General features: G+C 50.6%; 2 protein-coding genes across 3 annotated transcripts in view; one reads left to right on the top strand and one right to left on the bottom strand.

The window, feature by feature from the left end:
• Nucleotides 1-1,868: 1,868 nt before the first annotated feature.
• On the top strand, nucleotides 1,869-5,140 carry LOC8043179 (bis(5'-nucleosyl)-tetraphosphatase PrpE [asymmetrical]). The gene is made up of 2 exons (XM_029985055.3): nucleotides 1,869-2,580; nucleotides 4,554-5,140. The coding sequence occupies exons 1-2, from the start codon at nucleotides 2,242-2,244 to the stop codon at nucleotides 5,055-5,057; spliced, it is 843 nt and encodes a 280-aa protein (XP_029840915.2). The 5' UTR covers nucleotides 1,869-2,241; the 3' UTR covers nucleotides 5,058-5,140.
• A 1,347-nt stretch (nucleotides 5,141-6,487) lies between these two features.
• Nucleotides 6,488-15,216, bottom strand: part of LOC8043175 (AP2-associated protein kinase 1) — a 54,012-nt gene continuing 45,283 nt past the window's right edge. For both annotated transcript variants that reach the window (XM_029985053.3, XM_029985054.3), the window contains 2 exons: nucleotides 12,792-12,872; nucleotides 6,488-8,625 (listed from right to left, as the gene is read on the bottom strand). In XM_029985053.3, the coding sequence (XP_029840913.2) occupies nucleotides 7,340-8,625; nucleotides 12,792-12,872 (1,367 nt within the window). In that variant the 3' untranslated portion in view covers nucleotides 6,488-7,339. The remainder of the gene's footprint in view (nucleotides 8,626-12,791; nucleotides 12,873-15,216) is intronic.

The following is a 15,216-nucleotide window of genomic DNA, read 5'->3' as shown; positions in this document are numbered from 1 at the left end:
CGTTCGCGCACTTCACAGCTTCGAGCACAAACATTTGTCGCGTCAGTTGCATTTCAGCGTCTCGCTTCGAGGGATCAGATCCGTGCGAGCACTCAATATGCCTTGAGGATCTTCGGATGCGGATGCTCCTCGGTCCGAGGAAGACTAATTGCTGCTTTTGCTCGCGATCACCTCTCAGTTAGTCTCGACCGACCACAGTTAGTCCGCGGGTTTTGCACACGGTACCTAGCTCGGACCAGAAGATCCCTTCGGGGTGCAAATGCGAGTTCAGGGGTTCATATGCTGCCGTTAGTCTTAAGGGGCCATCTTTTTTCTTAGAGTGCACTTGTAAAATATTCATATATGACTAATTGTCGCATTTTTATTTTCCTGGCTAACAAACCCTTTCAACCCAATTTTTTCTTTAGCGATTTGGCGTCTTTCAGCATATGAACTAATTTATTATTATTTATCAAAAATATTAGAATGTAGTACTTCATTGCCTCAAACTGACAAGTTCTATTATGAATTTGACGGAATTCATAAAAGGGATGTATAACACGAGACATTTACGCATAAGCCTCCTTCACATTGGGGCAAGGAATGAACAAATACATTGCATTATATGTATACAACTCGTTTAAAGTTATATGGCCCAAGTCGGGTCGCTCTCAGAAATAAGTCATTGTAAATAATTGCATTACTTTTTAAAAGTAATTTCTAATTGTAGTTCATTACTTTTCACGTAGTAGTAATCGTAATTGTAGTTAAACTACTTTTGAAGCAAAGTAATTGTAATTGAAGTTAAACTACTTTTGAAGCAAAGTAATTGTAAATGTAATTAAATTACTTTTTTGGAAGCAATTTCCCCATGTATGCATGCGCTTACGGTAGGGGGAATGAGAAATCAGTATTACAGCGCGGTAAAACTTACCCCAACCCGATTTTGAATAAACCGGCACGGTGGCTACTTTTCGGGTTTATCAGAATGGGAGGAGATGTGGTTTTGTGTGAACTTTTTCTCTGCCTTGGCCACGACAAAACCTTGAACCCCTCTGTTGGAAGCCGTGGAATCCCTGCACAGTGGCGGATACAAGAGACACCGCCAAGGTCGGAACACTACACTTCGTTTCAGCTGAAGTCTAGACCACGGTGGAAGAACATGTTTCTTCCACCGTGGTCTAGACGCCGCCGATGCTACAAGCGCGAGCATGTGGCCAAGAACAGCGCTTGGACTGCACGAGCGCGCGTGCTTGGCAGGGACGCTAAAAGCCTGGAGCTCGCGCTTGTATGGAAACGTACTACCAGTTCGCCTGCGTCCTTGCGTTAAGTTTTGCGGTGTCGGTTTTTTCGCCATTGTGCAGTGGGTCAGACCTTGTAACAATCGGCCATAGCTGTGCGCTTTCCGGTTAAACGCGTGCGGACAGCGAGCGTTCGCCATACTCCTTTCGCACCGTCAAAACGTAACGTTGCTCAAAACTGTTGTTCATGGGGAGCGATAAGTTTGCTCTACCCACAGATCGTCCTGATGATCAATCTTTATTTGCACAAAATAGAAGAACACGGGAAGCGTGCGCGACTGGCAGAAAGGTTACAAACCCGTACGCTGAGGCGCCTGATGTCTTCGTGCCATGCTGGTGGTCATTCCCACTTAAATACAGCATTGCTAGCATCGCATTGCTAGCATCGCTAAAGCTGCTCTGGTGCGAGCAGTGCGAGCCTGAGATTTTGATCACCGTTGGTCGTAATTCGGAGTTTGATTTGCGCGGGTTTTTGCACAACTGAGGATGAAGCCAATGAAGCCACGTGCTCACGATGGCGCCACCGAAGAGCCGGAAAAAATGGCTCTGGGAGCATGTCTGGGAGCATAGAGTTATTATAATGGGTTGAGCCTGTTGAGCCTGCGAGGGCACGTTTTTTGCTTTCACTGGAGTGCAAACTTGCCCAATTCATTCCACAACGAAAGCGAGTAGAAACAAAGCCTTATCAGAGATAATAATAATAATAATAAAGGAACTGTCATTATATTTTGCTAAGCCACAGATAAAACATAACACAATTACTGTAGCTATAATTATATAAAATGAGAATACATTTTTTGATACGACAAAAGTCGTGCGAGACCTCTGGATTCCGGCAGCAGACAGATATAAAAAAGACGGAAAGCAACAATGATAAACGAAATTGGAACTTGCGAGCGCTAAAGGCTGGCAAGTCGCACTCGGATGTTTTGCGAATATTTGGAGGTGCCGCCGTGTCGCCATGGGAGCAATGACGTCCCTTCTAGTCTCCATCGTCAGATCCTACTTCAGCCATGCCGCCCCGGTACATCATTTTGGGTTGCCCTTCCCGGCACAGATGCACAAAACGCTAAGCGCAGAGTTCGTCGCCTCCTTCAAGCAGGTGCTGATCATTGGCGACGTCCACGGCTGCTACGACGAGCTCATGGAACTGCTGCACTCGCAGCGCGCTAATGACAAGGACACGCTGAAGCTGTTCGTCGGCGATCTGGTCAACAAGGGGCCCAAGAGCGAGCAAGTCCTCGACTTCATCATGGGCAACAACATCACCTGCCAGAGTGTGCGGGGCAACCACGACGAAGTACGTCGGCCCCTTCACTGTTTACGAAGGCAGCTTCGGACCGCTGATAGAACGGGAGCTTCGCAACTACCCGCCCAGGGAGGCACTCACTTGATCGAGTAATGTTTTAGCGAACGCCGACATTTCACCGAATGACACTTTAGCGAATAATCGGCCGTCGCCAAGCGGCGTTTACGGGTGGGCCAAGTGAGTTAGTCTGTCGCCGCGAAGCGGCGTAAGCGCAGCGCGGGGGTGTGGCTTGTTTGAACATCCCGAAACATTGCCCACCCCAGATTCCCAGCGGTTCAACCGCGCGATTTGCGGTATCGGTACGTGTGGCGAGTTGCACCATCGAAGCCGGAGTTTGCTGTGTTCGCGGGCTGCGCGCGCAACATCGGTTCCTGTGGCTTGCGAGTTCGTTGCGAGTTCCCTTGTGTTTATCGCCGTGGAACGCGAATCTGCCGCGTCCGCAATCTGCGCGGTTCCCGCGCCATGTGGCGATAGCGGGTGTGGCGTTTATAAGCCATTTCTGATAAACTTTGGCTGTCTCATTGCCAAAGATCGCCCACCCGATATTTTTCACCATCTCTCTTCACAATGGGCGGGATTATGCGGTAGGCGGAAAACGGGTGCTGGAACAAGTAGGAATGACCACCAGCATGGCACGAGGACATCAGGTGCAAGCCATGTATAGTCCTCTTGTCCTTTCCCCACCATCCATCGGTTACAATGTTCCGTTTTTCTCCTGTCTGTGTTTTGAGCTACCTTCCAAGTGCACTTGAGAACAGGTGGTGCCACACTCAGGGACGGAGGCAGGTATTTCGAGAGGGGGGGTCAGCATATTATGTTCACCCTTCACCCCCCCCCCCCTCCCCTCCCTCCTCCTCCTCCTCCTCCTCCTCCTCCTCCCCCCCCCCCCCCAAAAATTTTTACTCATGCAGAATTCAAGAGGATGGTCAGGACATTTGCACCCCCCTCTGGATCCGCCACTGACCACACTGCTTCAGAGTAATGGACACTATTCAGTGAACTGTCGCCAAGAAATATCCACTCGTAAGCCCAGCTTTAGGTGAGCACTATTTTGGGTGTGGCAATTTTAGACGAAATTTTGCTACTCTAAGTATTGTACAAAAAAAAAAAAAAAAAAAAAAAAAAAACTATACATGGCTTGCGCTGGATGTCTTCGGGCCATGCTGGTGGTCATTCCTACATCTTGCCAAGAAAAACATTGGGTGGTATGTAATGTATGCTGCCATAGGCAGGGGCAGATGCAGGTGTTTCTAGATGGAAGTCAATGTATCAGATGTATGAGAAAACATGCCCTGCCCTGCCCCCCGCCCTAAATTTTTACACATGCGGAATTCAAAGGAGTGGTCGGGACCATCTTGAACCCGCCCCCTTCCCCCCTTAATCTGCCACTGACCCTAGGTGTGTGCTTAGCAGCAAGGTCAATACAGTGGGAGCCAATGCGAAATCAGAGCAGGCCATCTATAGTTCGCTATGACACAAACCCTGCAGAAGCTTCGCCTCCAGCACACACTTGTTGCCTTCCTCACTGGCTCTGTGTGCGTGCTCACGAGATACTGAAGCGTTGCTGGTGGAAAGCTGGCACTGGAGGCCACGCTTCTACATCTCTCTTGTTGCAACAGACTGCACAGACGTGACGTAAGTGGACATTGTGGTGGCTGTGCTGCTGAGCACTTACTTTCTGCAGCATGTTTTACACCATAGACCGTTTTTCTTGGCAAGAACCACCAGTAGGTCGAGAGTCGAGCAACATATTGATCCAGACTCTGCAAAAGTAGGCATCCTTATAGTACCCCGCTCATGCGGCCAGCAGGAAGGTACCTTTATCATAGATCCCTTTGCAACCGGCGTATCAGTCTGTACTCTTAGCTAAAGATGCCTTTATGATCATGGGATATCAAAGGGAGATTGAGGCTCCTTTGGCCAGGTTTCTCGGGTGTTCCCACATATCGACCTCCCCTGCGCAGGCGGTCCTGAGGGAGTACCTGGCGTCCCGTGACCCGAACTACCAGCTGTCCCCCGAGAACAGCTGGATTGGGCGCTTGAGCGGCCAGCAAGCCCGCTTCCTCCAGGAGCTGCCCTACACGCTCAGCCTGCCCAGCCTCAATGCGCTGGTGGTGCACGCTGGCCTCGTGCCCGGACAGGGACTGGCCACCTCCCCCCGGAACATGGTGAGCATGCGCAACCTGCGTGTGCGCGACCCCTGGGAGCAGGGGGGCATCCTCGGCGTCAGTAACGAGTGCGAGGGATCCGTGCCCTGGGGCAGCCTCTGGAATGGCCCTGCCCACGTGTACTTTGGCCACGATGCCAAGCGCATGCTGCAGACGTGGCCCCGCTGCACGGGCCTCGACACGGGCTGCGTGTACGGCAATAGCCTGACCGGCGTCTTCGTCACGGGGCCCTCCGCCGGGAAGATGGTGTCCGTCAAGGCGTTGCAAATGCACAAAAACCCACTGAAGTCTGAACTGTGAATGGGTGCCCCCATGGCGGTGGGACAGAGTACCAATAAACGGCTTCGATTGTTGGTGCAAGCCTCGAGAGCTTGCTTTGCACAGAGTGTCTACATTGCAACCTGTACCTCAGTTGTTTATAGTCCCCGACAAGGTGAGGACGGCAGGGAGTAGCTTCACTAGCCCTACCTCCGGAACGAGCTTCCTACCTTCGGTGACGCACCTCGTACACCTGGAATGTGCACGCACAGCCAACGCACGGCAGAAGGCAAGGAGCGCGTGCTGGAGGCGTTTGAAAGACTCACCCCGTCACCGATCGTAGTGTCAGAGCCCCGCTTCTACAAAGAATCGAAGGCAACCTAAGCTTGCAGTGTGTACTCCCATTGATAGCACCTGGCAACTGAGGTTGTGCAGGGACAAAAAGTCGTAATAGTACAGTAGTCTTGCGTAATTCAAACTCTGATATTTCATACTTTTGGTTAATTCAAACAAATTTCAAAAGTATGGTTGTCCCACTGTTTTTAATGTATCCATAAGTCATACAATTTGAACGGCGTGTTCCTGCAATTTATACTTTTTGTTCTTGTGGCCCCGTTGAGTGCGCTCCTTTCCGAGCACCGCTGCACTGCAGAGAGGCAACACCCGCGGAGCTTGCTTCCGCGGGTTACTTCTCTGCAGTGCACCGGTGCTTGGTGGGAAGCGCACTCAACGGGGCTCGAGCAAGGCACTACGAGCTATAAAAACGGGCACCGCGCAGAAATTTTCATAGCAGCTTGCGCGGACGCTGTGACCTGGCGGCATGGCATAGGTCCATGTCACAGAGTTTGCACAACTTGCTATAAAAACTGCCGCGAGCTGCCCGTTTTCATCGCTCGTGTGTCCCGTTTAATAGTTCCATTAGACTTCTCCGGCTGATAAACAAGGTTCGTTTCGAGTTGTCAAGTGCTGTCTGAACAGTCCACAATAAACATTTTTGAGGGAATGAACTTATGTCATACATATGTTTCATGTGCGGCATACCTGCTTATGATCAGGCCTATGTAGAGGAAATCATCAAATATCCGCTTTGTCTCCGTAGCCATTCATATGGCAAATCATTGCATCTTGCATCGTATTTAAATAAATTTGGTAACTCAAACTTCCAACAATTCAAACAATATTTGTGGCTTCCTGGAGTTTGAATTAAGGAGTCTACTGTAGCTCAACTTTTCCAGTCGTGCGCATCAAACACCGACCTTTTATATGGCACTTTTAAGGACGAGACTGCATTTTCTGTTCTGGATCCGCAGCCTGGCTTCTACCAATGAGCCTTCAGTGGCTTGCTGCATCAATCTGCAAAGACTGCACGACTCAAGTCGGTGTGCGAAAAATGTACTCACCGAGGTTTTCGTCGAAAGCTTGGTGGTGCATGCCACTGCTGTCGACGGCAAGCAGTAAAAGTAGACAAGGTGGTTACTGCATTCCTTTTATTATTAAATACCTACAACTAATCTATAAAACATATAGCAAATGTGTTCCTATACGATATAGACAAGGTTTGTAGACCCATAATTCTTCATTTAGATATTAGTCATCCTCTTTTCTCTACAGAGAAATCTTCCACACAAAATAAGACACGCGACGTGCCGTGACTGCATTTACGAGTTGTCCTTTGCCTTCGAACGAGGAAAACTGCAATGTAGTACTCCGAACCTGCAACACATTCTTAACGGACACATAAATAAATATAAAAAACTTGGAAACATTTAACAAAAACTGCTTTTTCAACAACTTTCACATTCCTCATTCGAAACGATTCATAAATACGATCGGTGGCATACCGAAAAGCACGCGCTCTCGAGGCAGTCCCTGGCATCTTATTTAGACGCAGCGAGCCGGTACCGTTTGGCAGCGACACCCACGGCACTCGTCGTCCGAGGGGGTCTAGAAGCTTCTCTCTCGACCGACCCGGACTTGCCGTAGCACCAGCTCTTCTAGTCACAGCGAAAGCACCACAGGAGCTCCCAGAATAACCTTTTGCCCCCCCCTCATTACTTGAGCCACCATGTAAACTTTATTACACTCAGGATGAACCGACCCGGAGACGCCGCCTCGCGCATCTCTCCTTGCGGGCCTCAAAATCAGACAATGGAAGATGTCGGCTAATAACAAAATCGCGCTTATATCATATATATATATATATATATATTTATATAGATGCCCCATTTCGGCGATAATAATAATAATAAGAGTAATAATAATCGCAAATGTACAATATGTACTATCACATCTCGCTTCTCGTAGAGGGCCGGGGGGGGGGAGCCTCACTTGCCCACGGCCGAGGCCCGGAAGTCGGGCAGGAAGGCCGGACCCGCGTCCTCCTCGCTGCCGATGTCCTCGAAGCTCAGGTTGGAGAAGGCGTTGGTGGCCTTGTCGGCGTTCTTCCTGCGCCGGCCGGCCGCGACCCTGCCCCGGGCCTCCACCAGGTCCTCCGTCATGGCCACGTCCTCCTCCGTCCGCAGCTGCTGGTAGCGCCGGTTGCGCTCCTTGCGGAACCTGTGCAGGGCACCCTCCTCTCCCTCCTCAGAGCCGGCGGGGCTGTCCGGGGACCCGTCCGCCTCCCCAAGGACGCTCCCGTTGTCCAGCGCAAACGGCACCGCCCCGAACAGGTCCTGGTGGCTGAGGGCGCGCGTCGGCACTTCCGGCTGGGGCGGCGGAAGGACCACCCCGACCGAGTTGTGACGGAGCGCCGCTCCAAGCTCCGCCGTCGCGCCGTTGTCGACGGCGCCGGGCGGCTGCGCGAAGGGCGCCGCGCCGAAGAGGTCGGCGGCGGCGGAAGGCAGCCCCCTCGAAAGCTCGCCCTCCGAGTTGGCGTGCGTCGCGAGCCTCCGGTAGTCCGCGGGGAAGTCGTGGGGTGGTGCCCGCCCCTGCCTGATCTCCGCGAGCAACGCGGCCGCCGTCGGCCTGTTGCTATCCGACGACCTCCTGCCCGGCCGGGGCTTGCGGAACGGGGCCTCGGTGAAGATGTCCACGGGCGCCGGGCCCTCCGTGGCAGGCTCCCGCTTGGGCGGGGGCGGCAGGGTCTTGGCAACGAGGACTGCGAGGTCGTCCGCCGCCGGCTTGGGTTCCGCGTCCGACAGCTGGTCGTCTTCCAGCAGGGGCCGCTCTCCTTCGGCGTGCCCCACGAACGCGTCCGGGAACCCTCTGGCCGCCTCGTGGGGTGCGCCCTCGCACGGTGCCCTGCGGGGACGCTCCTTGGCCTCGGGCCTCTCGGGCCTCCCGGCGAGGTCCACCTCCTCCTCCTCGCTCAGCTCCACCCTGGCCTGGAGGTCGCTGGCAGAGCCGATGGAGTCCTTGTCCTCCTCGGCCGAGAGCAGCCGCGTCTGCTTGTGGCCAGTCGCCCTCGCCGTTGCGTCCTCCTCCACGTCGTCCAGGAGCTTCTCGTACTTGGAGCGGTCTTCGGGGGGCGCTCTCGCAAATGGGGACGTTCCAAAGATCGTGGGGGGCACCGCGGCCTCCCGGCTCTCCTGGGAGGTGCTCGAGTGCTCGCTGCAGTGGCGTGCCCTGGGCGCCAGCAGGTCGCCGTGGTCTTCTTCGAGCGCCGCCGTACCTGCGGTGTTTGGAGAGACGGTGATGTGGTGCTGTCTTTTCCTCCCTCTCGCACAACGTTTTAAAAGTTTGCCTCGTCGCTCTTCCTCATTCAAATTCCCGGTCTTGAAACTCTTCAGAGAAATCAATAGAAAAAGTAAGCGTCGCTAGAATTTGCGCGAGTACCCCTTACAGTTATCCGACTTGGATTTTAGTTCCCGCCAATCAAGAGTGGCAAAATAAAACCTGTTTCCTTCAGCGTTCTCATTGCCTTTGCTGCTGTCACGTCAAGTCTCTCTTGCCTGTCTATTTTAGTTAACAAAAGTATTATTGAACTTAACTGCTTGCACAGAGCAGATGATCCATGCAACACTAATGGCAATCAGAAATTGTTTACTTACTATCTTTTGCAGAAGAAAAAAAAAAAAAGAGTGCATCAGACAGATCACGCAACTGTAGAATGCCATTACGGCTCAGTCCGTCAATAACCCTGCAGAAAGACGTGCAGTGCCCCTTGCAGCTCCATAAGGAATTCTGGGAACCAGCCAGGTAAAACCGGCCGTAGCAGACGACGGAGGGAATGCAACTATGCTACCCTTTTCCTCTCTCTTCAGTCACGTGGGAGATGCTACGGGTGCGAGGAATACAGGACGTTTCCATAATTCATCGGGAGTTTTGCGAGTGGTCTATTTGAGTCTTGTAGCCCAGTTTACGGGCCAGTGCAGCCAGACGACGACGTAACAAAGCGTGTCAGCCTCGGTATTTAACAGAGCGAGGCACATGGAGGGCTACGATATGAGGCCAGGTGCAGACGATTGAGACGGATGTCCAGCATGCCTGCTTTTCTTCCCGTCTCCGTTCCTCTGTCCCCACTCCCGTCCAACGTCCCAAGCTCCGTTCCGGAATAAAGCGAGTTATGCGATAGCAATCTCAGACTCTTTTATTGCCCATTTTCACTTCCAATTCAGCTCAGCCACCTGGTTAGTATGCAGCAAGCAGCAAAACAGAACACACACCGCATGCATAACAACATGCTGGGGAGACCACAAGAGCCATGCACCAATGTTTACCAGTTTACTGGTTGACGTGCCCATCCTACAACAGGTCCTTAGGGCTTAGGACAATCGGTTCTTGACTCTGTTTTAATGGTCATAATTAAGGGATGCCGAAAGCATCCTAAAATCACAAAATTACTGTGGTGTGCAACCTATTCCCTTGGAATATTATCAAACGTCCACGTGTTGCTGTTTGGGAGAGGAGCATCTTCCAGAGGCTAGATGACAAAGGGCGCCCGTCGGCCAATTGCGAGCCATGGCTTCCAACACAAATGAAAATCGCCCTGCTTGTCCGTAGTGCAGGAGGTCATCGGCTTACGGGCATTCTTTGTCATCCGACATCTGGAATGTTCTTCCCCCAAGCTATAATAATGCACAGATGTTTAATCCCTTTTAATAGAGGAATAGGCTGCACATGAGAGTAATTCTGGGCTCTTTAGGATGCTCAGATCAAGTTACTGCCATAAAAAAAAGAATAACTGGGTTTTCTTAAGATGCTTCGATGAAGTTATTGCCATAAGAAGACAAGCTAACAAGCCTCTTTTAGTACCCCTTCAAAAAGCTCGCGAATGGGTTTCCTTTTACAGTGGGCACAGAGCAAATGCGACAAATCCACGCCCGGAGCCGGACAATGCATCCCAGGCCTATTGAGGCCCTCAGCATGCCCTGTCCACTGCTCAGTGTCTCATGAACTGACTGTTTGCCCTCCACATGCCGTCTGGGAAAGCATACGACTTCAATTACTATTTGGATAGGTTCATGCATGTCCCACCATGCATTTTCCACGAAAATATGAAATATTCAACTGTACTTAAGCCGCGAAAGGCAAATAAAATGAAATCGTGAATGAAGCGTAGAGGCCGATCTCCTCTATGCTTTTCATTCTCGTCTCTTTTAGGCACACCTCCTCTGCGCCCCTCCCAGCCAATGGGAGGCTGACAGAGTGGCTCCTGTTCTGACGTCAGTGTGACATTCACTTTGACATAAAAGTCACTTTTGAACCAGCTTGTGCGAGCACATGAAATCGCTTCAAACTCAAATTGCAGCATAAATGCTGAATAAATCAATTTTGAGGGAGCGGGCATTCTGTGACAAATGTGGCCCACCCAAGCAATTTTCAAAAATGCTTTCTACGCATGCAGTGTCCATTTAACACAATTTGCGAGCAAATGCAGTGGCACGATGCAACCCCACAAAGACATGCACAGGCAAACTTTACAAGGTTTAAACAACATTAAAAAAAAAAGGTACAATGAACAAGCCGTAACAAAATGCCAACACAATCATTCACCGTTATATCGAACACATGCGCATCTTGTACAAAAGAAAGTTGTCAGCATAAAATGTGGCTTACTTTCCCCTTTGAGAGCATTCCTGTGACTACAGTACCAGGGCTGCAACATGAGGCAACGTTATCACATGCTGGCGTAAGCAGTACCGACCGTTCCAGCTCTCCCGACTGGAACGCTTCCGGAGCGGGTGGGAACAAGAAGCGAGAAACCTGCCAATTCCGCAAAAACTTAAGATGGCACAATCTGCTTGCTGCCAGAACGGTTCGGAGGCATGATCTGCCACATTCTGTTGACCTAATAGCAAGCTTACCTCCTGGCAAAATGCCTCATACAGAGAAAACCAGCATCTCACAGTAAGAGGGCATTAAGTGCGGGGAGTTTACTGGATTTACAGCTGTACCAACATATCCACGGTTTTGGGAAGGAAAGGGCAAATGCATGCAATTAGCATGCACCTGTGTAACCTGTTTCAACAATAACCAAAAGCTGCACACCCATATTGTACGGCCTAATCTACCAGAGAAAATGGAGGGAGCAGCTTCTACTTGCACCTTGCTTATCGTTCTTAGTGGAGGAAAAAAAGCAAGACTGCTGACCGCTGACCCCCCACCTCCAACAATGGAAATATAAAGTAGGTGATGACAGTTGAAAGGGAAGACTGATAAAAAAAGAAGCTCGGGCACATCTTCCAAATGCTACATGGGTCCCTGAATGCACTTCTTACAAAAAAAGACGTGTGGCATATAAATATTTTTGAAAACACCCTAGCTTTCTGAATCTGCTAGCAACTGCAGAACACTTTCATTAGACAAAAAAGCTTTAGCTGGCCTTCATTGTCCCTTTGAAAGGCCCGTGCAGCCCAAACAAGTTGTACATTGGCAGAGCACAGGGGATGACATCAACAATAGCAAAAGCCTGAAAGTGCTTCTTGCAGCTGCGAGTGGAAGATTTCCCCCCTCGAACCCTTCTCAGTGCATGCTTTTTAACGAATGCCTAAAAGGCCTTCTGCTGATTGACTAGAGCTTGAGCAACTTCAAAAATGTCAAGGCTTTAAAAACAAACTTGCATCAATAAAAAGCGGACAAGGCACTAGCAACACATAACAAGGCCAACTCTCTCGCAATGAAAAATAAAAATAAAGCAACGAGGCAAACTGTCTCTGCTATGGTCCACACAGACATTCCAGAGCCAAAGGAAACAAAAGGGCTTGCAACACTCGCAACAAAAGGCTCAGAACTTAACTGCACAAACTGCCGCGTCTACAGAGAGACGCGGTTACAGGTCGGGTGGCTCTCCAGGAAAAGCCCAACAATTGGTTCTGGAGAAGCAACTTCGGCACCACTATACTAGCTTGAACACGGCAGGGCCTGAATCTCTGCGCTCCTTTGGGACACTAGATTATACCGCAATTTAAGAGGACCATTTCGGGCACCTGAACCTAAGGTACTAAAATAATTTTGTGAAAAGAAAAAAACAAGAAAAACAAAGAACAAAACAAAATTTGATTTCGAGCCAGTAACGTCGGATTCATCCGGAGTCCCAAAGAACAGGACAACTTTTTTGTGCAATGCTCGATGTAGCGAGGCTGCCTTGTCCGGTAGAGTAGCCATATCCGACTGTAGATCAAACAAAACAACTGTGGGAATAAAAATAAAAAATATGGCCGACAGTTCTTTTTGGTGTCGAGTGATTAGAAAGCATGATCCCGAGCCACGGGTCTTCAGCCGATGGGCGAAGTGGCGAAGCGCCGCAAGAACCCCGCGCTCTGCCACCGCCTCGGCTGCACGACGGGACGGTGACGCCGTGCGGCAGCTAGAGGCGACCCAGCCACAGGCGATTACCTCCAGAATGCGGCAGGGCCAACCCGTGCGGCGCGTGGACGGCGCCCCTGGCAGACGAACTCCTGGCCCGGCCCGACTTGCCTGCGAGTTGGCGCAAGCACGCCACGGGTCACTTCTCTGGACGAGCGGTCAGCGGCGCTAGTGCCACTAAATAAGCTACGCTTCAGACACTTGGCCATATTGTGTCTTAAGATCATGGTCGCCAGTTATCTGAAGCTTTATCTGAGATCACAGGAAATGTTTTTCTGTCCTCCACAAATGTTTAAGCAGTTCGCGACAGAGCAAAGCAATATTACGCAAGCTTCCTAACACCGAATCTAATGCTGAGGAAGTTGCGATTTTGAATCATGACGGTCGGCAGTTGCGTCTGCTCTGCATACGAGCCAAAATGGCGGCGCCCACAACAATGTCGGGGAACGGAGTGCCGATACTCTAAGCGCAGCTCATTTAGTGGCTCTAAGCGGCGCCACCGTGCCTGGAACGCCTCTCCCACCGGTCTGTCTACAATGTCCTAAAAACGCGTTTTCTCGATTTCCGCCAGACGTCGTCGCAGATGCGTCACGCTGTCGCCGGCCGCGACCCTGCCGGTGTCGCAGCGGTGGTGGTGGATGTGGCAGGTGCCTGTTCTGCTGCAGGTTGCTTTCCAGCTCGCCAGTCCACGGAAGCTTTGGCAGCCGGGAGTTGGGGAGCCGTAACGACGGCGACACTTGCATTCACTACTTTTTGCCAGAACTTCTACGTCCCACCGTCAGGATCGCGACATCCAATAGCGTCACACTGGTTTTTGTTGCCACTTTGGGAACGCTTTCGATGCGTGGCTGGAATAGGACGCTAAACTAACCAGTCCGAGATGCGTTCCAGGTACTGTAGCGGCGACGAGCAAACAGTCGGCAAACACCGGCAAAACCCGACGGATTCACCTACGCTCGAGTACACTGGACTTACGGGAGCCCTTTGTGAGCAAAGCTTGCATATACACTTTCCTGCAATGCTCAAGGAAATTGAATTTATGTGAAGTTGACTAATAAAGGACGTTGTAACTCAAAAATCGGGTCCGCACAAATTCCGAGTATGAAAACGTCGTGCTTAGCATACCAGTGCTGAATCACTCTTTTTTTAACATTGTCTCTGCCTCGTTGTGTATTGGGCTCCTTCCCCATGTGCTAATGATTGGCCTCTGTGGGCAGAGATGCCGGAACCGGGGGGAGGGGGGGCTCAGCCCCCTATAAGGCAGACGCCAGGCACCAGGCGCTAGTCAGACGATGTAGTGAAAGGAAAAAAGTAACACGCAAGGATAGCAAACAAAACTCAAGTTGTAATGTCTGCAAAAAACTTATTTAACATAAAAAATAAAAAAAAAGTCTGAGGACACCTAAGCACTTCTTACGAGTTGTGAATGCGAAATGTTGCTGTTCCGCTCCCTTAGTTCATCTGTGGCGTAGTAGCGTGGGTGGCCACGTTTCGCTGGCAGATGGCCGAGTGCACGCTTTCGTGAAGTGGGCACGCTGCGCTATCACTACGTCGCAGCAACTATGGCCATCTAGCGGGTGCTACGTGAGACTCCTACACACCGTGCTTATCAAACTCCGATAAAGCAGATTCTCAAGGCTGCACCGTAGCTGTCTGGTAACGCGCCTACTTCACAAGTAACAAACCCAGGATATAGAATCCTGAAAACACCGTGACGGCAAGCGATTTTTTCAATATTGCAGGTGTGCCGACGCTAAGTGCCACCACCTCGTGCCAGCGCAGGATCGACAATGGTAAACGTCTGATCTTATTGGGAATAGGTCGCTCTGGCTCAGTCTTATCACAGAAGCTGACATACAGCCATTTCAACGAGTGTCTCCTCGAAATCTTCCACTCGCAGCTCGTGATATGTCACGGTGATGGCAGTGTCATTGTCTGGAAGTCCAAACAATGGTATGGCCAGCACGGTCAACAAGTGAGCTGTAGCTGAAGTGATTAGGAATGTTGTGAAATAAATGTTCAAATGAAATTTTCCTTAAAAGCCAGCCTTCTTTGTCTGTGATGCTGATGGGCATGCATTGCGAACCTACTAGTCCAAGGCCATGCTAAACTGGGCGAAAAGCGCAGTGCCAAAAGGCAAAGGGGCTAAAGAGAGTGAGGTGGAGCAAAGGGAAGAAGGCAGCTGCAATGCCAACGACAGGGCAGCCCAACGCTTCATGTTGGCCGCATCAAGTGGCAGCATTTTAGTGAAAATCCCGGGATGGCAATAACAATGAATAGAAAAGTAGTATAAATATCTCTACAGGAGCTCAAAAGGAACCAGCATTTGTAAACGTAACAGCTGAAAAAAAAAACAATGAAAAGACTGCAAATGCATCAACGAGGTTCGATCACATGCTAGTTTCACATTAATCTTTTTTTGTTTATATGAACAGTATTCTTGAACTTTGCGATA

This window comes from Ixodes scapularis, unplaced genomic scaffold (assembly GCF_016920785.2).
Source record: "Ixodes scapularis isolate PalLabHiFi unplaced genomic scaffold, ASM1692078v2 PGA_scaffold3__209_contigs__length_174095766, whole genome shotgun sequence".
NCBI classification, from domain to species: domain Eukaryota; kingdom Metazoa; phylum Arthropoda; class Arachnida; order Ixodida; family Ixodidae; genus Ixodes; species Ixodes scapularis.
The sequence above is the reverse complement of the archived record's forward strand: the minus strand, read 5'-3'. Positions and strand labels throughout refer to the sequence as shown.

Excerpts from the sequence above, each read along its gene's own strand:
- LOC8043179 (XM_029985055.3), top strand. The coding sequence starts at position 2,242 with ATGGGAGCAATGACGTCCCTTCTAGTCTCCATCGTCAGATCCTACTTC. Across the intron at positions 2,581-4,553 it reads TGCGGGGCAACCACGACGAA|GCGGTCCTGAGGGAGTACCT; the intron begins GTACGTCGGCCC and ends TCCCCTGCGCAG.